Source organism: Phocoena sinus, chromosome X (genome assembly GCF_008692025.1).
Source record: "Phocoena sinus isolate mPhoSin1 chromosome X, mPhoSin1.pri, whole genome shotgun sequence".
Taxonomy (NCBI): domain Eukaryota; kingdom Metazoa; phylum Chordata; class Mammalia; order Artiodactyla; family Phocoenidae; genus Phocoena; species Phocoena sinus.
Window position 1 is genome coordinate 42,483,064 of NC_045784.1, and position 25,642 is coordinate 42,508,705.

A 25,642-nucleotide genomic window follows, 5' to 3' on the forward strand; every position below is an offset into this window, starting at 1 on the left:
ATGTATATGTGTGTGTGTGTGTGTGTGTGGTGTATGCATTCTTGCTTTAGGACCTGCTGGAGGTGGGCTTAGATTGTGTAGATGATCATTTTGAAGAAAAGCAAGTTTGGAAGACTTGTTCCACCAGATGTCAGAATGTATATAAATTAGGGCAATGTGGTAATAGTGCAGGGATAGGCAAGCAAATAAATGAAGTTGAATGGAAAGTATAGCAGTATGTCCAATACAGACCCTTGACCTATGATCAAGGTGTTATTACAGAGCAATGGGGAAGGTAGTCCTTTTCAATAAGTGGCTCTGGGCCAATTGTGTATCTACATGGAAAAAGGCTGAAATTGGTTCCCTATTTCACACTATCCACTAAACATCAACTAGCAGGGCATTATAGCTAAATAAGAAAGGCAGAACTATAAATCATTTAATAGATAAGATATGGGGATAGCTTCATGACTTGGTGGTAAGGAATTTCTTTTTAAACAAAAACTTCAAATCACAAAACTTAAAATGAAAAGTGTGATTTATTTTACTCTATTAAATTAAGAAATTTGTTCATCAAATTATACTATAATTAAAATAAAGAGACAAGCCACAGAATGGGAGAAAGTATTTGTAACATAGCTATGAAAGTTCTCTTATCCAGAAGGTGAAAAGAGTTTTTGCAAATCAATATAAAAACGGGCAACCCAAATGAAAAGGGTCTATACAAGCATCTCATAATTGAGGAAATTCAGATGGTATATAAACATATGAAAAAGGGTTCTATTTTACTAGTAGTAGGGAAATTGCCAATTAAAACCACAATAAGATGTTACTACACACCCAACAGATTGTCAAGTATTTTAAAGTGTGATGGAACTGTAAAAGGTGTACATTTATAGGAAACAGCTTGGCATTATCTAATGACATTAAGGATCTGTGCTCTCTATGACACAGAGGTGCAAATACATGTCTGTCTGAGCCATCCCTCAGGATAGGCTGGCTGCAATTTAATCCATGCCAGTGCAGGGATTTCCCTAAATAGTTCAGTTGGTGTATATATCCTGAACCTCAGTAATCTGACCATTGAAAGCCCATTTTTAACATTCACAAGCTAATAACAATCACTAATTTTGAAATTGAAAAGACATTTTAAATGTTCATTATACAAATTAACAAAGCTTCAAGTGTTGATCAGAGATAATATAGATGAACAACCAGAGTGAGGCCTTTCCGAACAAATGCTAGCTCACTGCCCTTGCTGTGGGAATTCTCAGTTAGAACAACTTGTTGTCCTAGGTGTCAATTAAAATCAACCCACCTGGGCTTCCCTGGTGGCGCAGTGTTTGAGAGTCCGCCTGCCGATACAGGGGACGCGGGTTCGTGCCCCGGTCCCGGAAGATCCCACATACCGCGGAGCGGCTGGGCCTGTGAGCCATGGCCGCTGAGCCTGCGTGTCTGGAGCCTGTGCTCCGCAACGGGAGAGGCCACAGCAGTGAGAGGCCCGCGTACCGCAAAAAAAAAAAAAAAAAAAAAATCAACCCCCCTATGTTGGTCAAAAGGTACATACTTACAGTTATGAATAAATTCTGAGAATCTAATGAACAGCATGGTGACTATGTTAATAATACTGTATTATATACTTGAAATTTCCTAAGAGAGTAAATCTTAAATGTTCTCACTATTAAAAAAAATGCCAACTCTGTGAGGTGATACATGTGTTAAATAGCTTGGTTGTGGTAATCATTTTGTAATGTATAGGTATATCGAATCATCAGGTTGTACATCTTAAATACATATAATTTTTATTTTGTCCATTATGCTTCAACAAAGCTAGGGGAGAAAAAACCAACCCACCAATGGTAGACACTCTGATGTGGTACCTAGATCGCCCTTCAAGCAAGGACTTGTGGACCCAGCTGCTGGGAGCACTGGGAGCACAGTCCTCAGCCATCAGTCCCTTCAGAGAGGCTCCTTGCACAAGGCCATGCCCTCCCATGGTGGTCCCCACCCAGTCATTGACCAATGCGGGATGGGGATGGGGGCATAAAGGCCTGGCTACCTTCAGCCCAGCTTGGGAAATCTCTGATGGGCCAACCTATCTCCAGAGCTTTCCTGTGTAATCAGCCAAGGCTATCTTAGGGACTGCACATAACAACTTGACATGTCCCTCTGTCCAGTCTGGCCTCTGCACCTCCCCTCCACATGCACCGATACCAAGAACATTCCAGAGCAAACAGTCTGAACACTAAACTCCATCGTGGGGTCTGCTTGTTAAAGAGCCCCACCTGCAATACCACCTTCCTATCTTGCTGCCTATGCTCTCAGGATTTAAAGGAAATGACAAACATTGCAACTACCAGGTCAGATGGATGAGTCTTTGGCTTCAAGGCATATGGTTTCAACAAACTTCTGTATATAACATAGCTAATATTATATAGCTAGACTACACCTCAAGTTGCAAAGCTTTGGCCTACTGTGAAACGTGTGCATTTTGAAGATATAAATGGAAAAAAATCCTTTAACTCAGCTTAGATTTCAACTAGTTTGTACGAATACTAAGGCACTCAGATTCTTGGATTAAACCTGAAAACCTGCCCATTAATTGGAAAAAAAAACAGAAGAAGAAGAAGAAAGAAAGAAAAAGAAAAGAAAAAATCTGGTGATCTAGAAATGTAAGAATCTTATCTGAATTAAAACTTCATATTGAGGATGAAATGTTTTTTACCATCTTAGCCTTTTTGTGTTTCTTATACTTTAGTGTGACATAAATTTTAAGATTAATCTGAACAGGAATATTTGAACTCAGAGCAAAATATTTGCATCCTTTTACAATCTTGTGTTAGGTTCAGATGTATAGCAAAGTGATTCAGTTATATATATATGTATATATATATATACACACATATATTCATATATATATTTTTTCTCATGGGAGCCTGAACTTTTAAAGAAAAAAGTTAAACGAAACTCACCCTTCTGTGGCATTCTTAAACGCTTTGGCACCGTTTTTAGCGTCAATTAAATTTCTTCTAGTATTACAATGCAAATTACATTGTTTTAGGAGCAAGATTGGGAATAAAGGAGTGGACACAGGTTTAGAGAGCTAGGCTAGGCCCTGCTGGGAAGGGTGGGTCTAGGCCCCCTCATTCTGTCCCTGGCAATTTTAGCCCCCTCATCCTTAGGACCAGGGAAGGAAGAAAGGGAGTCTTATTCTCCTTACTTGTTCCAACTTCATGTTTACCAGCCTCTGCCTAGACTATCTCAACCTTTGGGCACCTCACTCTACATTAATGCCTTAAGACACCTCTTTTTCCTTTTGCATTGGAAGAGGCTTCGCGTGAGACAGAATGACCTTTAGACTGGAAAGTTAGGCATTATCTATAAAATTGTAAATATTTTCAAGTGAGTGTGCATTTCTGAATGCCAAGAATTGTTATTTTTCAGTGATTTCTCAAGGGAACGCTGATAAGAAGAGGTTTTGAATATTTTCCTTCCATGCCTTTTGCTAACATCATCTTTGCTCACATAGTTGTTGAGAACATGAAACTGAGATAAAAATGTTGTGTAATCTAGAGGAAAGAAATGTTCCCAGATCCTTATCCTTGAATGAGAAATATGGTGTATTTAGCTTCTGGAGTTGCCATAACAAAATACCACAGACTGGGTGGCTTAAACAACAGAAATTTAATTCTCACAGTTCTGGAGGCTGGAAGTCCAAGATCAAGCTGCTCCCAAAGTAAATTTCATTCTGAGACCTCTTCTCTTGATTTGTAGGCGGCTGCCATCTCACTGTGTGCTCACCTGACCTCTTCTTTGTGAAGGGGAGGGGAGTGAGAAGAAGAGAGGGAGGAAGAGAGGGAAAGAGGGAGAGAGAAGACAGAGAGGGATAGAGAGAAAGAGAGAGAGGGAGATGGAGAGAGGGAGAGATAAAGCTCGTGAGCACTTTTTGATGTCTCTTCTTTTAAGGACACTAATCCATCAGATCAGGGGTCCACCCTTATGACCTCCCTTAACCGTAATTACTTCCTTAGAGGCCACATCTCTAAATATAACCACACTGGGGGGTTAGCCACACATGTGAATTTTGAGGGGACGCAACATTCACTCCATAACATATGGTGAAGATGCCTTCATTCTCTTCCATAAATAACGAGCTGAATGTACTGGATGTACTTGTTCCCCATAAATATATTGGTAAAATCTCTTTAAATATTAAAGCTAAAGATGGAATTCCACAGCATAGTAAAATTTTTTCAGAAGTCTCAGAGAATATTCTCTCTATGCCTGAAGGTATTTATGTTTCCTATAAAATATCTGATTGACAGAAATATTGTGCTGAAGCATATTGTATACCTAGACTATTTCTATATTAAGCATTTAACTGCTAACCTAGAATTAAACCCAGGAATAACAGACAGGCCTTTTCAAGAGGAAGGATGCTGTGTGTAGCAAAACTTCTGCCACTGTGAAAAAAAAAAACAAACCCCAAAAGTTTCAGGGAAACAGCAGCTTTTAAAGAGACTTTAGCCAGAGTTATATCATTATTTTGGAAAAAGCACCCAAGGTCTTGGTTTGGGAGATTGCGTGGAGTCATTAAGAAAAGGAGCAGGCACTTCTGCTTCCAGTCAAGATGAAGTAACAGGTAACAGATATAACCTCCCATCTGAAAGAACCAAAATAAATGAAACAATATAAATGACAGTGGACAATATAAATGAAACAATGGTTTTTTAAGACACTGGATATCAGGCAATGAAGGACAATGATCCCTGAGATATGGAACATAAACAAGATGAGACCTGTGATTGCCCCAGCTTACTGCCTTGAGAGAGTTTCCATGCCCAGCAAAGCGTCAGAGAATGAGATGAAGCCCAATAGACTCCTTGAGTTGAGAAGATCTCCTGGTTGTGATGGTGTACTACAGTTTTGCGAGATGTTACCATTGGGGGAAATTTGGAAAAGGGTACAAGGACTTCTCTGTATTATTTCCTACAACTGCCTGTGAGTCTACAATTATGTCAAGATGAAGTTTTAAAAAACCTTAACTTTAAAAATAAGAGAAATAAAGGTGCTTTCAGATATAGAAAAGCTGAAAGAATTAATCACTAGTAGACCTGCAGCATGAGAAATGTTAAAGCATGTCCTTCAGGCAGAAAGCAAATGATAACAGATGGAAATCAGGACCTACACAAAGGAATGATGAGGGACTTCCCTGGTGGTCCACTGGTTAAGAGTCCGCCTTCCAGTGCAGGGGATGCTGGTTCAATCCCTGGTTGGGGAATTAAGATGCCACATGCCATGGGGCAACTAGGCCCTCATGCCACAACTACTAAGCCCACATGCCATAACTAGAGAGAAGCCTTCACGCAGCAATGAAAGATCCCACGTGCCGCAACTAAGACCCGACGCAGCCAAAAAACAAATAAATTAATTAATTAAATATTTTAAAAACCCCAAAGGAATGATGAACACTGGCCTTGGAAACTACATATGTAAATATATAAGATTTTGTATATTTAATCTCTTTTAAAAAATTGCCTGTTTAAACAAAAATAATAATAATGCATTATGGGGTTTATAACATGTAAAAATATAATGCATGACAACAATAGTATAAGTTTCAGGAGGGTAGAAATGGAAGTATGATATTGTAAGGTTCTTATACCATATATGAAGTGGTATATTGTAACTTGAATGTAGACTATGATAAGTTAAATATGCTTACTATGAAACCTAAAGCTACCACTAAAATAACAGTTACAGCTCATAAGTCTACAAAGGAGATAACATGGAATCATCATAAAAATATCAATCCAAAAGATGGTAGAAAAAGAGATAAAAGGGCACAAAGAACAGATGGGACAAACAGAAAATAAATAGCAGGATGATAGGCTCAAACCTAACCATATCAATAATCACACTGAACACAAATGGTCTAAACATCCAAATTAAAAGGCACAGATTGTCAGATTGGATAAAAAGGCAAGACACTACTATATGCTTCCTACAAGAAACGCTTTAAATATAAAAACAGAAATAGGTTAAAAGTAAAAGAGTGGGAACAGATACACTGTGCTAATACTAGTGAACACTAGTGGAGTGACTATATAAATATCACACAATGTTGATTCCAGAGCAAAGAATATATCACAGAAAAGGTCATTTCATAATGATAAAGTAGCCCATTAATCAAGAGGACATAACAATCCTAAACATTTATGCACCTAATAACAGTGGATCAAGATACATGAAGCAAAAACTGATTGGACTGCAAGAAGAAGTAGAGATTTCAATACCTTTCTTTCAAAAGCTGATGGAACAAGTAGGCAGAAAATTAACAGGGATATAATAGATGTGAACAACACTGTATTATTCTGTTCAGACTGCCATAACAAAAAAGACTGGGTGGCTTAAACAACAGAAATTTATTTTCTCACAGTCCTCGGAGCTGGAAGTCCAAGATCAAGGTGTTGGCAGATTTGGTTTCTCCTGAGGCCTCTCTCCTTGGCTGCAGATGGCCACCTACTCACTGTGTCCTGACATGGTCTTTTCTGTGTATGTGTGTGTGTGTGTGTGTGCTCCTGGTGACTCTCCCTCTTCTTAAAAGGACATCAGTCATACTGGATTAAGACGAACCCTTATGACCTCATTGAACTTTAATTACCTCTTTAAAGGCCCTGTCACCAGATATAGTCACGTTGGGGGTTAGGGCTTCAACATATGATTGGGGGGGAACACAATTCAGTTTATAACAACACTACTAACCAGCTTGACCAGACTGACACTTATAGAACAATCCACCCAATAACAGCAGAATATATTCTTCTCAAGTGCACATGGAACATTTACCAATATAGACCATATTTGGGGCCATAAAACAAGTTTCAATAAATTTATAAAGATTAAAGTCATACAAAGTATGTACTCTGACCAAAATGAAATTGAATTAGAAACCAATAACAGATGAATCCACTATTGTGGTTGGAGTCTTCAACACCTTTCTCTCATAAATGGACAGATGCAGCAGGCAGAAACCAATAACAAAAAGATCCTTGGAAAATCCCCAATTATTTGGAAACTAAATAACCCACGGATCAAAGAGAAATCAAGAGAAAAAATTTAAAAATCTTAGAATTTGTGGGATGCTGCTAAAGCAGTATTTAGGAGGAAATATATATATTAGGAAAGAAGATCTCAAATCGATGAGCTTAGCTTCCACATTAAGCAACTAGAAAAAGAAGAGAAAGTTAAATCCAAAGTAAGCAGAGAGAAGGAAGTAATAAAGATCAAAGCAAAACTCAATGAAACAGAAAACTGAAAAACAATAGAGAAAATCAATGAAATCAAAAGCTGTCTTTTTGAGATCAATAAAATGAGGAAAATGAGGAAAAAATGAGGATGAGAAAAAAAAGGCACCACTTACCAAAATCAGGAATGAAAGAGGTGACATGACTACAGATTCTACAGACATTAAAAAAGATAATTAGGGAATATTACGAACCACTTTATGGTAATAAATTTGACAACATGGATGAACTGGGCAAATTCCTTGAAAGACACAAATTACCAAGGCTCACTCCAGAAGATAATCTGATTAGCCTTAAAGAAATTGCAATTGTAGTTTAAAATGTTTCTACAGAAAAACAAAAAACAAAAAACAAAAAACTTCAGGCTGTGGCTTTACTGGTGAATCTACCAAATATTAAGGAGGAAATAATAACAATTCTACACAAACTCTTCCCCAAAATTGGAGAGGTGGCAATACCTCCCAACTCAAACTATGAGGCCAGCATTATCCTCATACCAAAATCAGACAATGACATTACCAGAAAACTACAGACCAATATACCTCAGTAATATAGATATAAAATTTCTAAACAAATTTTTGGCAAATCGAATTCCATAATATATTAACATGATAATACATTGTGACCAAGTGGGATTTATCCCAGTAATGCAGAATTGGCTTAACATTTGAAAAGCAATTAGTGTGATTCACACCACAATTACCACAATGACAAAGTAAAAAAGAAAACCATATGATCATCTAAATAGATGCAGAAAAGCATTTCACAAAATCTGATTACTCATTTTGACAAAACCCCCAGAAAATTAGGATAACAGGGAACTTCATAGGGTATCTGGGAAAAGGAAAGGAAAGGGAAAAAAAGGAGCAGAGCTCCTCAAGGCCATAGCCCTGGCTGGCGAAGCTGGGGACCTGCAGGCCACCAGGATTGCTAAAACATCTGTCAATGCTGGGAATGAGCCTTCTGAAATGAAACTAGCCTTCGTATTGGATTCTTTGAGATGTTTAATCTCTCGTAATCCTGTCAGTGTCCTTGAACTTGGATCATACATTAAGTTCTGCCAAGGGACATAGATCTTTGCTTTGATACTTTATTAATATCAGTGGTGATGATAGTGATAATAGGAATAGCTAACAGTTACTGCACAGCCACTATGCATCAGGCACTGTGTAAAGTTTGATATAGATTAGTTCACAGAATCTTACAACCACCCTATGATGGAAGTATTTAAAAAATATATATATTAAAGATAAGGAAACCGAGACACAGAGAAAGGAAACAATTCGTCCAAGGTCACACAGTTACATAGCAGGACATGGGGATACTCACACACTCTAACTAGACAAAAGGTCAACTCTTAAGACATTCTGGGTAACTTCAGAATTGATTTTCTCATACTACATGATGGTACACAACATGTATATGGGCGGCCCAAAAACTGTGAGGAATTTTTATATATACAAAGGACTAAATATAATACATATATAATATGAAGAATGATATAGCAAAGACCACATGTGGGTCATTTATCCAGAAATAATGAAAATTTATTTGGGGCATATTTGTCTGAAATCTCATTTACAATGGTTTTACAAATTGAATAAAAATTTATTGAATATGTGTGAAGTAAACCAACAGATTTTTAAACTTATTTTTTCACCTTTGATGGACCTGTGGGTCAGTGTACATGTGCTTGGAATAAATATGTTAACCTTGAGAAATTTTTTACCAAATGCATTTCTGATCAAAACCAAAAGCAAACATTTCAGAATCACTTCCTTTGGGGAAATTGCTTTTTGTTTGTTTAATTAAAAATTTTAAAATAATTGCTGAACATATTGAATTGCAATCCCTACCAAAGGAGCTACCAGGGAGGGCCAGAGGTGTGTGTCACTGTTCATGGCATTTCAAAGATGGTTCCACTGATCAGTTTGTAGATTTATATTGATCCCTTTGTTTGACTATTAAATATTTTCATATTCGAGTTTTGCTTTATTTCTAAGAAATAAACATAGCCACAGAAGGATTTCCTCATCAGAGTAAACTTCAATAACAGAATTACAGGACTTGTTATTTGGTTTAATTATTTTTTTCTTTTTTCCCCCAGATTTACTGAGAAATAGTTGACTTTTTCTTTTTTTTTAACTCATCTGGTCCTTGAGTTTGGAAACTGAAAATACACAAAACCGCACGTTTTATGAAAACATGGAAGTATCATAGTTAACGTATAAGGAACCTTAAAAAAATTAATTTAAAACAAAAGAACCCTGTCTGTTGGTTTAATGGTATGCTTCTCATCCATTTGGATCACAGGGATGGCAAATTCAAATTACCACCCAATGCATCTTGTAGGACAGACTTTTTAATAAGGAATATTAATGTTACAGGTAGTGTTTCGGTTCACTTGCAAATTTCCCACACTTCTGACCCCTGGGTTGTATATTAAAAATGTCTTCAAGAAATATTCAGAAATGGAAACTTCCACACTCTGCTTTAGATGGAACAATTACAGTTGCACTGGCACTCATCTAAGAACAACATTAAAGCTGGTTTGCAGCAAGTCTCAGGCCTGCACCACCTCTCATTGGCTGGGATGGCCCAAAGACCACCTGGGCTCAGAATGACTCCCTGCAGACCACTGCAGTGGCCTAGAGGAGCCGATAATTGGAGGCGCTGAGCCAGGACTGTGGGACTCCTGGCTAAGCCTTGGTTTGTCACTCAGCAAAATGTGTATACGCAGTCCCCTCCCGCAGTCATCTCTCCTGTAATGGGTTGCTGAGCGGGAGGCAGGGTGATGGGGTTTCAGAGGTGGCGTTAACCTGGCGGCCACAGGGGCGAGCAGTGGCCTTGGGAAATCGGAGTGGCAGGTTTCAGAGGGGAGCCTCAGGCACGCAGGACTGCTGGGGTAGATCCAAGATTCCTTAAGGAGGTGTCCCTGGCTTTCATCCTTGTTCAACATTTTTTGTTAACCAAACGTTTATTCCTGGGGCTCCCTCACCTCTGTCCAGTAAGGGCAGCCTGAACCTCAATTTGCTCAGCTGTAAAATGGGTAGCCTTACAACAGCAGTTGGTGAACACTTCAGGTTTTGAATGTTTCTCAGAATTTAAAATCAACACTAACAAAAATCAACAACGAGTTTAAAATCTTTAAAAAATTTTAGGTGGATAATTTCGAGAGTGATGTCTGAAAACCATAGTCAGCTAGTTTGGGTTTTAATTTTTGTTTTAATACATGGTGCTTCTGATGATTTTAATGTGATGATGATGATTAAAAACCCAAATCCCTTTAATGGCCTTCATGGCTTGTCAGGTACCTGTGAGGTACATGGCTGAAGTCGTGTTAGTTGGGATGGGTTTTGAGTGAGTCTATGAGTCTTTGGAGAGAACGGATTGCCTTTGAGTGAGCCTCGCCCCCCTCATCCCCCGTCTCCCCGCCCCATCCTTCCTCTTCTCCACACAGCACTGTGCAGTGAGCTTACCCTGGGATTTTGCTCATCTTTTTATAAACGTTGTGCAAAGGAGTCAGAAATCTGTCTTCAAATACTGCCTAGAAATTGAAGTTTTTAATCAAATTAAATAATATTTAAATGAATTGAAATTTAAAATACACTCTCCCCATCCATGAAATTATTGTTTCTCCTGGTGAGCATTTTGGAGCCCCTCACTGAGCTCCAGCTGGAGTTGTTCCTTACCCCACGTGGCGCTAAGGTGGCCGCCAGGGCTCCTGCACTGGGAGACAGGCATGCCTGGTCCAGGGATCCAATTTCAGAATAGATAATTTGTTTTTTAAATCCTCTAATCAATAAGAATTCATAAGAAATCAAGTATTCAGAATTACGTTTGAAGCCATTTTTTGCCATGCATTTTAAAAATCAAGGTACATTTTACATACAATAAAATATGCCCATTTTCAGTATAGAGTTCAATGAATCTTGACAAATGCATAGAGAACGGCCCAATCAACCTCCAAAATTCCTTCATGCTCATCCCAGTCATTCTCCCCCAAGACAACAACTAGTTTGATTTCCTTCACTACAGATTATTTTTCCTGGCTTAGAATTTCATACAAATGGAATAATTACAGTATTTCTATTTTGTGTCTGGCTTCTTTCACTCAACCTTGTGCTTATGAACTTCACAAACATATGAAGTAGTTTGTCCCTTTCATTTGCTAAGTAGTATTCCATGATCCCATTGCTGTGTTTCTTTGTCAGTTCTTATGTTGTTGGACTCCTGGGATGTTTCCAGTTTTTTTGCTATCATGAAGAAAGCTAATGGAACATTTGAGCACAAGTTTTTTGTGTGGACATATTGCGGTAGCATGCTGTGGCTGGCTCACCAGAGCCAACTTTGCAAATCTCTTCTCAACTCTGGTTCTCTGACGTCATATTAGTACACAGTTTGAAATAAGCCATGATGGGAGTATTTACACCATAGTTGACAATCGCTACAAATTAGAGCTTTTTCCCCCCCGGAGAGCTGGTTGGTAAACATTTACCAGCACACCATTGGACATACGTTTTCTTCTTATTTTTTTTTTTTGGAGTAAATACCTAGGAGTGAGATTGCTGGATTGCATGATATGTCTGTTTTACTTTATATGAAGCTGCCAAACTGTTTCCAGTTGCTCCACATTCTCATGAATACGTGGTATTGTCAGTCTTTTTAATTTTAGCCATTTAATGAAGATCTGAATAGAAGAGGGGCGATGGGAAATGGAGGTTATATGGCAGCCCAGTAAGCTGTACATTTGTCTCTCTCCTTATAGACAGAGAAAGTCCTCAGTAAATACAAGTTGAAGCATGTTGAGATCCCCTCACATAATGCCCTTTCCCTGATCTTTCCCATTTCATCGCAGAGGAATGCTGAGGCTCCTAATGGGAGAAGGTAGTCACTTCAAGCACAACAGGCCGCGTTCATACTGTTGGGGAATAATTAAAAATAAAATCTTGTGCCAACCCAGTGAATTCGCTCAACAAAGGTAGAAGAGAACGAAATAGTTTTATTGTCGAATAAGCATTAAACCAGCTAGTGATGTGCATCACAAGCAATTCACTGAACAGATTTCAGAGAAGGAAAGAAACCTCATCCTTTTATATAGCCAGGTAGATACAACCCATTGCATACATGTTCTTAAGACAGATGATAACTTGCCCTCAAGAGAACTTGACAGCACCATTTACTACACACAGGTCATCTCAAATTCCCTGGTAATCAGTGTAGCCATCTGCCTTTAGGCAAAGGAAGAATAAAACACATATCTCTTTGACAAGCAGGTGAAGACTTGGAACCAGCCTCCTAGGTCAAATTCCTTAGGGTCGTGGAGATAGGGTGCTATCTCTGCTGACGTTTACATTTCAAAGAGATGGCTCCCAGGCCCTCAAGAACAACATTCCTGAGTTGTAAAACTGGCAGGAGGCCTATTTAGCTTTTTTTTAAAGAGTTACATATATCTTGAAGGTATGGAGAAAAAATTTACACGTTTTCTTAAGGAAATACTCCAAGAAAAGGGAGGATGGTAAGTCTCTTTCACTTGTGACACCAGGAAAACTTCAACTTTTAAAAACTTTGTGTCTACCCTACGATACCTCCACCCTCTTCCCTGCGTTATGCCCTACTCCAGGTCCACAATTTCCCCTGACCTTCTACTATTAGTCTTTCAAAATCCTTATCAACTCCATTCCTAAAGGAAGCCTCCCCAAACAGCAGGCCGCTACTCCTAGAGCCACAGCCACGGCCACACTAGAGACTCGCTGTTATCAAAGGCTATGACTACAGTCTCTTAGAATTGGAAAACTTTGCAGATATTTGGTCTGATTCTAACCCATTTCAAAGACGGTAAAACTGAGACATAGGAAAATCCCAAATGGGTACTTAGGGCGCTGGGTCACACTGGAGCAAAAAGGACGCTTAAGGATCCTCCGCCCAAATTCGGGGATCCCTAAAGTCAGTCCCAGGTGACCAAAAAAAAAAAAAAAAAAAAAAAACACCCTGCTTGATTCCACTACGGCACGATTGGGGTTAAAGCCCACGGAACGCTGGTCTCCTCCCGACTGCGCCTGCGCGAGTCAGGACGTGCGAATTTGCCCTGGACCCTGACGTTTCAGGCAGCCCCTCCTAATGCGGAACACGAACCACATTCCGCCGGTCCTGCCTTGACAGGCGTGACCCTAATCCAATAAGAATAGAGGGCTGAGTCCTCCGGAGCCAATAGCCAAAGCCCGAGGGGCGGTGGAGGCGGACTCTGTAAGGAAACTAGAAGACAGGCCCAAGATGGAGGCGGCGGCGGCTGTAGCGGCGTGACAGGTGAGGGCAGGCCCGGCAGGGTTAGGTTTCTGGAGAGACTGCTGGGCTCGGGTAGGGAGCCGGGACCGAAAGCTCAGCTCCAGGATGGCTGCCCCTGGGCCCCGATGCCCCCCGCCCGGAACCGGAGGAGTGGTTTGACCCGGGGTGAGACCATCTTCGACAACGCGGGGGGGGGGGTAGACTGGAATAGGGGTGCAAGGCTGCGGGGGATGGTTTCGCCCGTCGCGTGTGGCAGCGCGCCTGCGCAGAGCTGGAAGGCCCTCGGTGGGCGGGGCCCGGCCGAACGGGGCTTGGGTTGTGGTGTCTTGTCATGTGCAGTCCCTCTTAACCTCCTTAAGGTATCTGATGACCCTTGCTTACCGACAACGGGGAATGCGTGAAGACGAAGCTCACTTCTCGCTTTCCTTATTCTGGATCAATGTCTAGCCCACTAGGAGAATGTTTGAGGATTCCCCCATTCCTCCTCTTTAACCCTCCCCAGCCTCCTTCCATTATCACCAGTAATATAACTGCAACCCTTTCATTAGTTGTCAGGGAGAATTTTGGAGCGCCCTCCGCCCCACCCACGCTTTACCCCCATTTATCTCACCTCAACCATGTCTGGTGATGCTCCATTACCCTCCTTTCCCCCATCACAGTGTCTGGTGACACCCGTTATCCACTCTTCTACCCATTACAGTCCCTAGTGACCCCTGTTACATCTCCCCGCAGCGTAGTGTCTGCTGAGCCTCTATGAACTCCCCATCATAGTCTGGTGACTCCCATTAGCCACCTAACACAGTATCCATGGACCTACCATCATTACAGTTCAGGGCTTTGGGATGCCCACAGTGCCCTTACAAACACTGTTTGGTGCAATTCCCATTTCCCTCAAACTAAGGGCAGTATCTGATGATCCTCTGTTAGTTCCCCATCACCCTATCTGTGACTCACCCCACACCACAGCATCTGAACCCCCTTCTCCATTAGAAAGCCAGGGCAGCCTGTTCATGTCCATTACGTACCTGACAGGCCCCAGTGCAGTGCGTGCTGACTTCCCCGTTAGTCCCTAGCACGGAGACTTACGTGCTCCTGTGCCCTCCGGGACAGTGTGTGTACCTCTCACTATGTCCTACCCCCCACCCCACCCCGCCCTACGCAGTGAATCCGAGACCTTGGCACTTAAGTGTGAGACAGACAACAGGAGCGGCTGAGCAGAGGAGGAACTGGATCCCTTGGGCTGTGTGGAAATTAGGCTACAAGGGGTGACGTGGAGCTGGGAGATTGAATTTTTATCCCCTGCCACTTTGCTTCCAGACCATCATTATGGGACCTCTGAATTTTCCCTCTGTCTTCTAGGAGCCCCATGGCACCTGCCCAGCCCCACCTTAGCCCGTCTTGACAAAGTCCTAGGCTCCATGGAGCCACCACGGGGCCCCCCTGCCAACGGGGCCGAACCATCCCGGGCGGTGGGCACCGTCAAAGTGTACCTGCCCAACAAGCAACGCACGGTGGTGAGTCTGATGGGAGCAAAACTGGCAAGGGGTAGGCATGGACCCGGTTGTAAATCTTGGATCAGAAAGGTGACAAGGGCTGGGAGAGTCAGCTGGGGACCCCACTGAGAGCTGACTCCTCACATCTACACACACACAGGTGACTGTCCGGGATGGCATGAGTGTCTACGACTCTTTAGACAAGGCCCTCAAGGTGCGGGGACTCAATCAGGATTGCTGTGTGGTCTACCGGCTCATCAAGGGGTAAGTGTGGCACCGCCACCTCCAACTGGGCGCGCAGCCTTCCAGCCCCTCCTCAGAGTCATGCGGCTCTCCACTCTGCCGTGCAGTCTCCGTTAGTCTTCCTTTCATTCAGTGAATCCGTGAGTGCATCCAGCTTTTGTCTCATTACTTCATTAGTTTATTGGCCTGTAAGGTCAGCAGCTCATTTTCTTCTCGCACCCCACATCCTCACCGTGCTCCGTCATGTCCTCCCGGAATTCATCTGTTTCATCTTTCACTGTTTTATCAATTTGTCAGCCCTCTCCTTCCTCCGTTTCCTTGTTCTCTGTCTGCGCCTCGCTAACCTTCCATTTATTCCTCTGTTTTAGAGTTCCTTAACTTTTTTGTATGCAATTCACGCATTGCTTTCTATTTGTTATTTCAGTGCCTCACCAGCTGCTTTGTTGGGGGTTGCTCAGGACTTCTAAGATTTAGATGTTTCTTCAGTCTCATTTGCTCCTCGTCTTGTGGCTAAGAGCATGGACTCTTCGCACTGTCCTGCCACTTACAATCCCTTGTGGCTCTGGACAAGTCATTTCATCCCCCTGAGCCTCAGTTTCCCCATATGTAAAATGGGGGCAAGGATAGTACTAGTTCCTAGAGTTGCTGTACTGAGAATGAAACATGCCATCTATTATTGCATGGATGGCAAGCTTGGAGGGACTTTGGGGGGGTTCCCTTCTTCCCCATGGCCCCATACACCCTCCCACTCACTCCCTTCCATGCCTTCTACAGTCGAAAGACAGTCACCGCCTGGGACACAGCCATTGCACCCCTGGATGGCGAGGAGCTCATTGTGGAGGTCCTCGAAGACGTCCCCCTGACCATGCACAATTTTGTGAGTGCAGGGTAGAAAGTGGGGGCAGACCGTGGGTGTGGCGGGAGGGTCCCTGACCAGGCCTCAATCTTCTCTACTCTGTGACAGCAGGTACGGAAGACGTTCTTCAGCCTGGCCTTTTGTGACTTCTGCCTTAAGTTTCTGTTCCATGGCTTCCGCTGCCAAACCTGTGGATACAAGTTCCACCAGCATTGTTCCTCCAAGGTCCCCACAGTCTGTGTTGACATGAGTACCAACCGCCGACAGTGAGCCTGGCCTGGGGTGGGCAGGGGGATGGGGAGGACAGAGACCCAGCCACAAGGCTCTTACAGACAGCTGACCCATGTTCCCTTGCTTTACACCCTGAATGCCCTCAAGGTTCTACCACAGTGTCCAGGATTTGTGCGGAGGCTCCAGACAGCATGAGGCTCCCTCGAACCGCCCCCTGAATGAGCCACTCACCCCTCAGGGTCCCAGGTAGGGAACGCCGTAGCTGAAGGGCTGCTGTCAGAAGAAAAAGATCTGGAGGCCTCTGTAGAGTACAAGCCATACTTAATTCATTTGTTTACTCCATGAACATTTATTTAGCACCTACAAGTGTGAGTAAGGGCATGGAGCTCCGGGGCCTTGGGTGGTTCCCCTAATCTCTCTGGGCCTTAGTTTTCTCATCTGTAAAGAGCAGATAATGACCACATAGGGTTCTGGTGAGGATTAAATGAGTTAAGACATGTCCAATGCTTAGAACAAGATCTGGTATAAGATAAGTTCTTATTAATTATAATATATATCTATATATATGCATCTGACTACTTAGTGAATTCTTCCATTATAACCATGCTCAAGCCTTTCCACTTTGAAATACGTATTATTTTATCGTAAATTCAATTTCAATGTTGAAATATATTATTGCTCTAATATATCATGTTCATATGATATGCATTTTATATATCTATATTTTATAACGTCAATATTTATATGATATATTTATGCTATTGTATTATGTGTTATGTTGATAATATTTTCATATAATGTAGAACATCAAACATTTTTATGTAATGTATGAAATAGTAAAGTTAGAGCATTATGTTATTTTTAATTATGGGTATATGTGAATAAATGATCTATGAATAGCATTTCAGGATAGTGAAGGGACCATTAAATATTTTTGTAACATTATAATATATTTAGTATATATCATGTATAACAGATGTGTATGTATGACGTATAACATTATTATAATATGTGTAAAGCATTGTAATTTTAATATAGATAACATACTGTATGTTATATAATACATAATATATTTGAATAGTACATATAGTTATACAATATTATATATTGCTCTTCCCCCACTATCTGCATGGCTTGCTGTCCTTCCTTTAAGTCTTTGCTCAAATGTCACTTGCTCAGAGAAGCCTTTCCTGACATCACCAGGGACACTTCCTGTCTCCTTATGTTGCTTTAGTTTTTGCTTTATTGCACCTGTCACCATTGGACATATTAAATATTCTTTGTTTTTTATTTCTCTTTTTTCCTGCTGCAGTCAGCCCCATGAGGGCAAGAACCTTTATTTGTTTTTTGTTTCTTTGGGTTTTTTTTAATTTTAAAATTTTAGTACAGTTCAAATCAGCATGCGTGTAGAACCTTTATTTGTTTTGTCCACAGTTTTATTTCCACTACCTAGAATGGTATCTGGCACATGGCAGGCACTCAGTCAATGCTTCTTGAACAAATGCATAATAGTAATGACAGTGGACGTTTACTCTGTGTGAGCTAAACACACACTTAGGACGGGGCGGGGCGTGGGCGGTGGTGGCAGCTCTACTGGTTTTCTCATTCACTCGACAGTGATTTCACAGCCTTTCCCCTGCCAGCTCCTGCACCCAGCACCGCGATCCCAAGCACTTCCCCTTCCCTGCCCCGGCCAACGCCCCCCTCCAGCGCATCCGCTCCACATCCACCCCCAACGTCCACATGGTCAGCACCACGGCCCCCATGGACTCCGGCCTCATCCAGGTTGGTGTCGAGGCGGGAGGTCACAGGGGAGCACCGGGCAGAGGGGAGGGCCATTCCTGTTGTCTTCCATGTCCTCTCTCTGACGCCCAGCCCTCTTCTTCCAGCTCCCTGCCCAGAGTTTCAACACTGACGGTGAGCCCCCCCGCTACCTGCACCCTGAGTCCCCCACCCCACCCCACCCGGCTCCACTCACATCCTCTCCGCAACTGCAGCTGCCGGGAATAGAGGTGGTGGCGATGGAACCCCCCGGGGGAGCCCCAGCCCAGCCAGCATGTCCTCGGGGAGGAAGTCCCCACATTCCAAGTCCCCATCAGAGCAGCGGGAGCGGAAGTCCTTGGCCGATGACAAGAAGAAAGTGGTGAGCTCCAGGGGGCACCTTTGGTGGGGGCACCGCAGGCCGAGTGATGAGGGGTGTGGGCAGGCCCCTGAGATGCCGCCCTTGTGGCCCGCAGAAGAATCTGGGGTACCGGGACTCGGGCTATTACTGGGAGGTGCCACCCAGTGAGGTGCAGCTGCTGAAGAGGATCGGGACGGGCTCGTTTGGGACCGTGTTTCGTGGGCGGTGGCACGGCGATGTGGCCGTGAAGGTGCTCAAGGTGGCCCAACCCACAGCTGAGCAGGCCCAGGCCTTCAAGAACGAGATGCAGGTGCTCAGGTGAGATTGCTCGCGCGCAGGGATGGGGGCAGGGGCGGTGGGCACCGCCTTGGTGCCTCTCTGGGTAAAGGCCGTACTGAAGGCACTTCCTGCACATCCCCTGTGTTTGTGTGGTGTTATAACCGTAACGGTAAGTTTCTTCTCTATCAGAGAAGCCCCTTTCCCCTCTGGGAAGGGGTATGTTTAGAGGACCTCTGGTCACATTGGTGTTTGTGTTTGTGTAAATACTGATATTAATTAATGGCTCTGCCTCCAAAATGTGGGTCTTTTCAGTTGTCTGCTGTGAAATGGGTATCACCAGTGTTACTGTGGTACTTACATCGATAGCATAATGTGAGTTAACTGCATCGCCAGGCAGCCTGGCGTCCTTGCCTCTCGTCTGCTTGTTCTGCATCATTAGTATATGTTTATTGTGTTGCCTTCTTGTTATTAATTATAACAATACTGTACTTTAAAGAACAGTATTAGAACTATAATCAGAACCATAATTTAATCATTGTTTGATTAATGATTGTGGTTGCTCTACCTAATATATCATTCATACTATATTAACTCATTTGTGCTAAGAAACCCTGGCGCTCCCTTTTTGCTACCCTAGTTCCTACCACTCCTGGGGTTGCCAGTGTGGGCTTTCCCCTCTGACAAGTGGGCACAATTATGTTGCAGAGTTGACGTTATCATAATTCCTTGTGCTATTTTAATACTCATCCTCATAATGGATGCCACAGTAAGGAAATTTTCAGTCTCTGCTCCTCTCTATGAAATGGCAGTGATTTGAGCGGGCTGTGAATTTGCGTTGTGTTCGTATTGAAACTATAACCTAACTGCTGTGAAGATACTAACGCGCTGTGAGCAAAATTGCAGAGCGTTGTCGATGTTCTTTGCGTGTAAGTTACCATGGTAACTGCAGTTAATACTTCTATAAGGAATGAAAGTTTTCTTCTAAATGAGGGTGGCTCCATTCATACAGGACAGAGTTTCTGTCAGGTAACCTAGGTACCCAGTAACGATAACAGCAAGGACAGTGATATTTTCAGGGTGCTTGCTTGTGTTCAGCTGTTCTAATAAGCACCTTACAGGTTATTTACTCACATATTCCTCCCAACACCCCTGTCAGGTAGCTCACAGAATTATCACAGTTTTTCAGTTGAGGAAAATGAGGCACAGAGAAGTTAAGTGTCTTCCCTGAGATTGTACAGTGAGGACCCAGGGAAGCCTGGATTGGAACTTAGGATCTGATTTGAGTCCAAATCCCAAGCTCTTTACCTCTAAGCCTCTCATGGTTAACAGGATATAGTCACACATCACTGATATTTTTACCCAGCATTTATCAATATTATGTTGCTATATCACTGATGAAGGTTGGCATTCCACTTTCTCATCTCAAATGGTCACAGGCTCAGGTCATGGTCAGGGTCAGAGGTATGGCAGGTATTGATGATTAAGACACTCCTGGTCAGTAGAGGGTGAGGGGTAATCTCTCCCTCCTGCTTTTGTTGGGAGACTTGGATGAGGAAGCCCAGGACATAAGCGCCCAGCGTGGAATCATAGCCCAGCAAACATATCTGACAACTTCATTGAATCTGGCCATAGTCTGGCCCTGAGCCTCCTGAAAGCCAGGGTGGGAATGATGGCAGAAGGCAGCAGTGAACAGCGCCATTCCCAATGCTCAGGAAGTTGCTGTTTACCCTCCCTGCCCTGATACCTTCTGCCCTGCCTGCAGGAAGACACGTCACGTCAACATCTTGCTGTTCATGGGCTTCATGACCCGGCCGGGATTTGCTATCATCACACAGTGGTGCGAGGGCTCCAGCCTCTACCACCACCTGCACGTGGCCGACACACGCTTCGACATGGTCCAGCTCATTGATGTGGCCCGGCAGACTGCCCAGGGCATGGAGTGAGCGTCCTGGCCCGGGGACTAGGGAGGGGGCTGGGGGATCTGGGGGTGGGGAGATGAGGTAGCCCCCAGACAGTCTGACACCTGCTTGTACCCCAACAGCTACCTCCATGCCAAGAACATCATCCACCGAGATCTCAAGTCTAACAGTATCTACATGTCCCTCTCTGAGGGCTGGGCTGGGGTGGGGGGCATCAAACAGGATGAGGGCTTAGAGGGATGGCTCTTGTGGGAGGCTTTCTGGGGGCACATGTGGCATTTCCCTTTGCCAGGTGCCAGAGCTGTGGCTGGTGAGGGGCCTTTAATGGGAGTCTCTTGGTCAGGAGTCAGGGTTTTGGCTGGTTCAGGTGCTGTTCTTCGGGACTCTGGTCAGGGTCTGAGGAGCGGCAGCTGTGGAGGGCGTTAGAGGGAGCTCCTGACCAGTGTCACAGGCATGGTGAGTGTGGGTGCCATTAGAGGAGCTTCCTAGTCAGGAGTCACAGGAGGGCCAAGTGTAGGGGGCATTAATTGGAGCTCCCCACCCAAGTCAAGGTTGTGGCTAGTTTGTGTGACATTGCGGGGCTTCTGGTCAGGGTTAGAGGCATGACTGGCGTGGAGGTGTCAACGAGAGCCTCCCAGTCAGCGAGAAGCCTGGCTATTGGGAGTCCCTGTAGTGGCCCTTGACCCTGGCGGACATCTTCCTACACGAGGGGCTCACGGTGAAGATCGGGGACTTCGGCCTGGCCACAGTGAAGACGCGGTGGAGTGGGGCCCAGCCTTTGGAGCAGCCCTCGGGCTCTGTGCTATGGATGGTGAGTTGGGCCAGGCTGGACTGGGGGCATATAGGGACGTGGGCTGCTGGGCTAGGATGTGGGAGGCCGAGTGGGGCCGGGGATGCCTGCACCCCGAGGTGTGGGTGTCTGGACTGCCCATGCTTCACCCCGTGTGGGTGGCTCTGAGTTACACCCAGTGTGGCTGGTGGGCCCTGGGCCTATGGGCCAGTCATTTGCTGACCTCCACATTCCTCCTGCCCGGTCCGGCCTATTGAAGGCAGCTGAGGTGATCCGTATGCAGGACCCGAACCCCTACAGCTTCCAGTCGGATGTCTACGCCTATGGGGTTGTGCTCTATGAGCTCATGACCGGCTCGCTGCCTTACAGCCACATTGGCAGCCGTGACCAGGTGAGCCCCATGCCTTACACCTGCTATCTCCCAGGCCAAGGGATCCCCTCAGCCTCCAAACTTCAGATCTCCACCTTTGCATAGACCAAGAACACCACACTTCCCCCAGAAACCCCGTTTTCTGAGCTGAGGATTCCCAGATTCCTCTGGGTCTTCCGTACCCAGAATTCCCTCCTTCACCCACATCTACTCCTCTGGGTCCTCAAAGTCCAGAATCTCCTGAATCCCTTATACCCAGAATCCCCCTAGGCCCCCAAAAGCCCAGAAGCCCTCTGGATCCCTAGACACCCACAGTCCTCTGGCCTGGTTACTCAAACTCTCCAAAGTCCCCAAAGCCCAGAATCCCATTTCTCCCAGAAACAATCCCTTTGTACTTCTGGAATCCTCACAGATACCTACAACCATTCAGGCCTTAGGTATCTGTCAGACTTCAGGGCCCTTGAATCCACAGTACTCTAGGCCCCAGACATTTCTCTAGGTTCAAGGCCTGGAATCTCCCAGACCTTCAGAAACCCAGGATCTTGTAGGCTTCACGTACCAATAGTCTTTGGGTCTTGAGCACTCACAGTCGTACAGACCACGTGGACCCATAGTCCTGTAGGCCCCAGACCTCTACAGAAATACAGACTACTGAGAGCTAGAATCCTTTAGCTTCCTCCAGACCCAGAACTTCATGTTTCCCCCAGACTCAGTACTTTCTAGGCCCCTAAGCCCCCTAGAAACCTGTGGACCCATAATCATCTGGGCCCCGGACACCTACAGTCCTTGACTTCCCCCAAGCTTAAATCCTTCTGTTTTGTAAGCAGAGAATCCTTCTAAGTCCTCAGAGACCCAGAATCTTTAGATCCACAAGATACCCACAATCTTCAGGGCCCCAATACCCAGAATACCCCAGTTCTCCTACAAGGAGCCCTCCAGGTCCCTCAAGACCCAGAATTCCCTGGGCTTCCCAGCCCAGACCCCCAGATCACCCCATTCCTGTCCCCCCTCCCAGATTATCTTTATGGTGGGCCGTGGCTATCTGTCCCCGGACCTCAGCAAAATCTCCAGCAACTGCCCCAAGGCCATGAGGCGCCTGCTGTCTGACTGCCTCAAGTTCCAGCGGGAGGAGCGGCCCCTCTTCCCCCAGGTGGGCCGAGGAGGAGGGCTGGACACCCTGGGGAGGGAGCCTCTGAGGAGAAGGACTCTAAGGTGTGAATGTGAACTGTGTTGTGTTCAAGGCTCCGAGGTGTACAATGTGTGTGAGTGTGTGCTTCCCCATTAGGCTGGGGTCTGGTGGTGTCGGGGTGCCCACGCGGCTCTGGACACCCCTCCTCACCCGCCCCTGCCCCCAGATCCTGGCCACGATTGAGCTGCTGCAGCGGTCACTCCCCAAGATTGAGCGGAGTGCCTCCGAACCCTCCTTGCACCGTACCCAGGCTGATGAGTTGCCTGCCTGCCTACTCAGCGCAGCCCGCCTTGTGCCTTAGGTCCCACCCGCAGCCACCAGGGAGCCAATCTCAACCTGCCACGCCAAGGAGCCCTGCCCACCAACCAATCAATGTTCTGTCTCTGCCCCGTTACTGCCTCTGGATCCCCCATCCCTGCCCTGGGAGATGAGGGGGTGCCCATGTACTTTTCAAATTCCTCTGGAATTGGGGGACCCTCGAAGACCGAGACCCCTGCCTCCTCCACATAATTCGGTTTCCTCTTGGCTTTGGCGATACTTCTAAATTCAGGAGCTCCTCCATCTCCAACGGCTGGGATTTGTGGCAGGGATTCCACTCAGAACCTCTCTGGAATCTGTGCCTGATGTGCCTTCCACTGGATTTTGGGGTCCCAGCACCCCATGTGGATTTGGGGGGGTCCCCTCTGTCTCCCACCATTCAAGGACTCCCCTCTTTCTTCACCAAGAAGCACAGAATTCTGCTGGGCCTTTGCTTGTTTATTTTTCTTCCCGACTCTTCTCATGGGGTTCAGAGCCGCTGAGGGGTGAGGGTGAGTCCAGGCAAGGGTTGGAGGTTGGGGGGAGGTGCGGACCACACAAACAGCGCCACTGCACGCATCACCACAGGCGGCACGATGAACGAGGACCACATATGCCAAGCACGGCACGAGAGGAGGCCACGTCAGTCACAGACACAGACATCACTGCAAAGGTGGGGAAGTGGGGGACCACTGGCCTGTGTGCAAAGGATTCTGGGAGGATGGGTGGAGTTTGCATATTTAAGACAGCTGTCAAGAGGCAGGAGAGTGGGGCAGGGGTCCCTGGGGAACTGAGGGGTCCTAGCAGTGGGAGGAGCTCCCAGTGTGTTGCATGGGGTTGGTTGGGGGGGTGGTGAAGGGAAATCCTTGGGGAGCTGGGTGGGGGCAGTTGAAGAGGTGGATCTCCAGAGATGGGAGATCCATAGAAAGGGTCTCAAAGGTAGGGGTTTCTTAAGGATTTGGGAAATTTTGATGGGGAACAAGGTGTGCTTGAGAGCTCTGGTACCAGGAGTGGGGTTTTCCAGGAATTTCAGGGCTCCGGGAGGGGTTGCCTGGTGTTTGGGAGAGCTTCCAGAAAGGAAAATGCACTCTGAGGGCACCAGGAGTGGAGGTCTTCAGGGATTTGGAGGTTCTAAAACTGAGAAGTAGGTCTCAGTTTGTGAAAGGACTTGGGAATTCTAAACATGAGAACTGGATTTAGGACCAGGAGTGAGGTTTCCCCAGGAACTTGGGCATTCTGAGGAGTGAGAAGAGGGATCTATCTTGGCGATCCAGGAGAGGGCTTCTCAAGGGATGAGATTCCAAAAGTGAGAAATAGATTCAGGGCCCAGACAGGGGTTGCCCAGGGATTTGGGGGCTCTCAGGGTGGGGTGTCAGTCGGAGAAGAGGCTGGCGAAAGACTTCCTCAGGCTGCGGATGGTCTCAGCTTTCACCTCGTCCTGGCTAAGGCTGGGCCTGGGCGGGGCTGGCTCTGGAAGGTTGAAGGCATTGGTCAGAGACTGGGATTTGCTAGAGAGAAACAAGGTGGAGGCGTGGGAGGAAGGGGGGGAGAGGAAGGGAGGAGGGGGAGAGAAACACAACGTTACCCCAGGCCCGGCCCCAGCCCTGCCCCTCTGGTCCTGGGGCTGTGCCTGTGACCCTCCCACCCCCCATCACGGGTCTGGACCCTGAGGGATTCTCAGGACGAGTGGAGGAGCCCTGGGCCAGGCTGGGAGGACTTAGATCCAAGGTGAAGAAGCCTGGGATTGATGGGAAGAGTTCTGGGCTGAATCTTCTCTTATAATTCTAGGCTAGATTGGGAGGAGTTTGATATAAAGGTGACGATGGGCAGGGAGGTTTCCAGTCTAAGGGTGAGGAGTCCAGAAAAGGGGGTGGTGGTGCTTGGACCAAGGACAGGCTGGAAGGGGCAAATCTAAGGGGGAGCAGTTGGGTGGGGCAGGGCGGACTTCTGAGCTAAGAGAGGAGGTCTGGAATGGACCAGAAGAGGCAGAGGATGGTGTGATTTGGGAGGAGACTGAGATGGGCTAGAAGGGAGCCTAGACTGTAGGAAAAGCATGAGGACGACTGGGAAGAGTGAAGTAACATAGGAGGACTGTGGATTGGGCCGGGAGGAGTTTGTGAGTTTGGCTGGGGGGAGTCAGGTGGGGCACGAGGAGGATGGGTTTGGCAGGGAAGTACTGAAGGAGGGTCAGCAAGGTGCCTGGGGTGGGCCGAGAGGAGCTGGGCTGGGGGGCTTTCCCAGGGCCTACTGGGAGGATTCTGCACTTCAGAGGGGGTTTCTCT

General features: G+C 45.6%; 2 protein-coding genes across 5 annotated transcripts in view; one reads left to right on the forward strand and one right to left on the reverse strand.

Annotated features, from left to right (window-relative positions):
- Positions 1–13,455: 13,455 nt before the first annotated feature.
- ARAF (A-Raf proto-oncogene, serine/threonine kinase) lies at positions 13,456–23,809 on the forward strand. 3 transcript variants are annotated; one of them, XM_032619376.1, is made up of 16 exons: positions 13,456–13,592; positions 14,931–15,085; positions 15,225–15,328; positions 16,082–16,184; positions 16,275–16,429; positions 16,542–16,640; positions 18,023–18,179; positions 18,284–18,311; positions 18,392–18,537; positions 18,632–18,834; positions 20,558–20,734; positions 20,837–20,883; positions 21,407–21,525; positions 21,764–21,895; positions 22,890–23,024; positions 23,230–23,809. In XM_032619376.1, the coding sequence occupies exons 2-16, from the start codon at positions 14,990–14,992 to the stop codon at positions 23,362–23,364; spliced, it is 1,836 nt and encodes a 611-aa protein (XP_032475267.1). In that variant the 5' UTR covers positions 13,456–13,592; positions 14,931–14,989; the 3' UTR covers positions 23,365–23,809. The 3 variants fall into 3 exon arrangements, with proteins under 3 accessions (XP_032475267.1, XP_032475265.1, XP_032475266.1); XM_032619374.1 differs by lacking the exon at positions 13,456–13,592 and adding an exon at positions 13,603–13,736; XM_032619375.1 differs by lacking the exon at positions 13,456–13,592 and adding an exon at positions 13,603–13,736 and having other exon boundaries at positions 18,038–18,179.
- The window catches only part of SYN1 (synapsin I), a 43,858-nt gene continuing 42,017 nt past the window's right edge, over positions 23,802–25,642 (reverse strand). Inside the window, exon 13 of one of the 2 annotated variants that reach the window (XM_032619373.1) lies at positions 23,802–24,830. In XM_032619373.1, the coding sequence (XP_032475264.1) occupies positions 24,803–24,830 (28 nt within the window). In that variant the 3' untranslated portion in view covers positions 23,802–24,802. Of the gene's footprint in view, positions 24,869–25,642 lie in introns of both variants that reach the window. The other variant, XM_032619372.1, reaches the window with a different exon arrangement.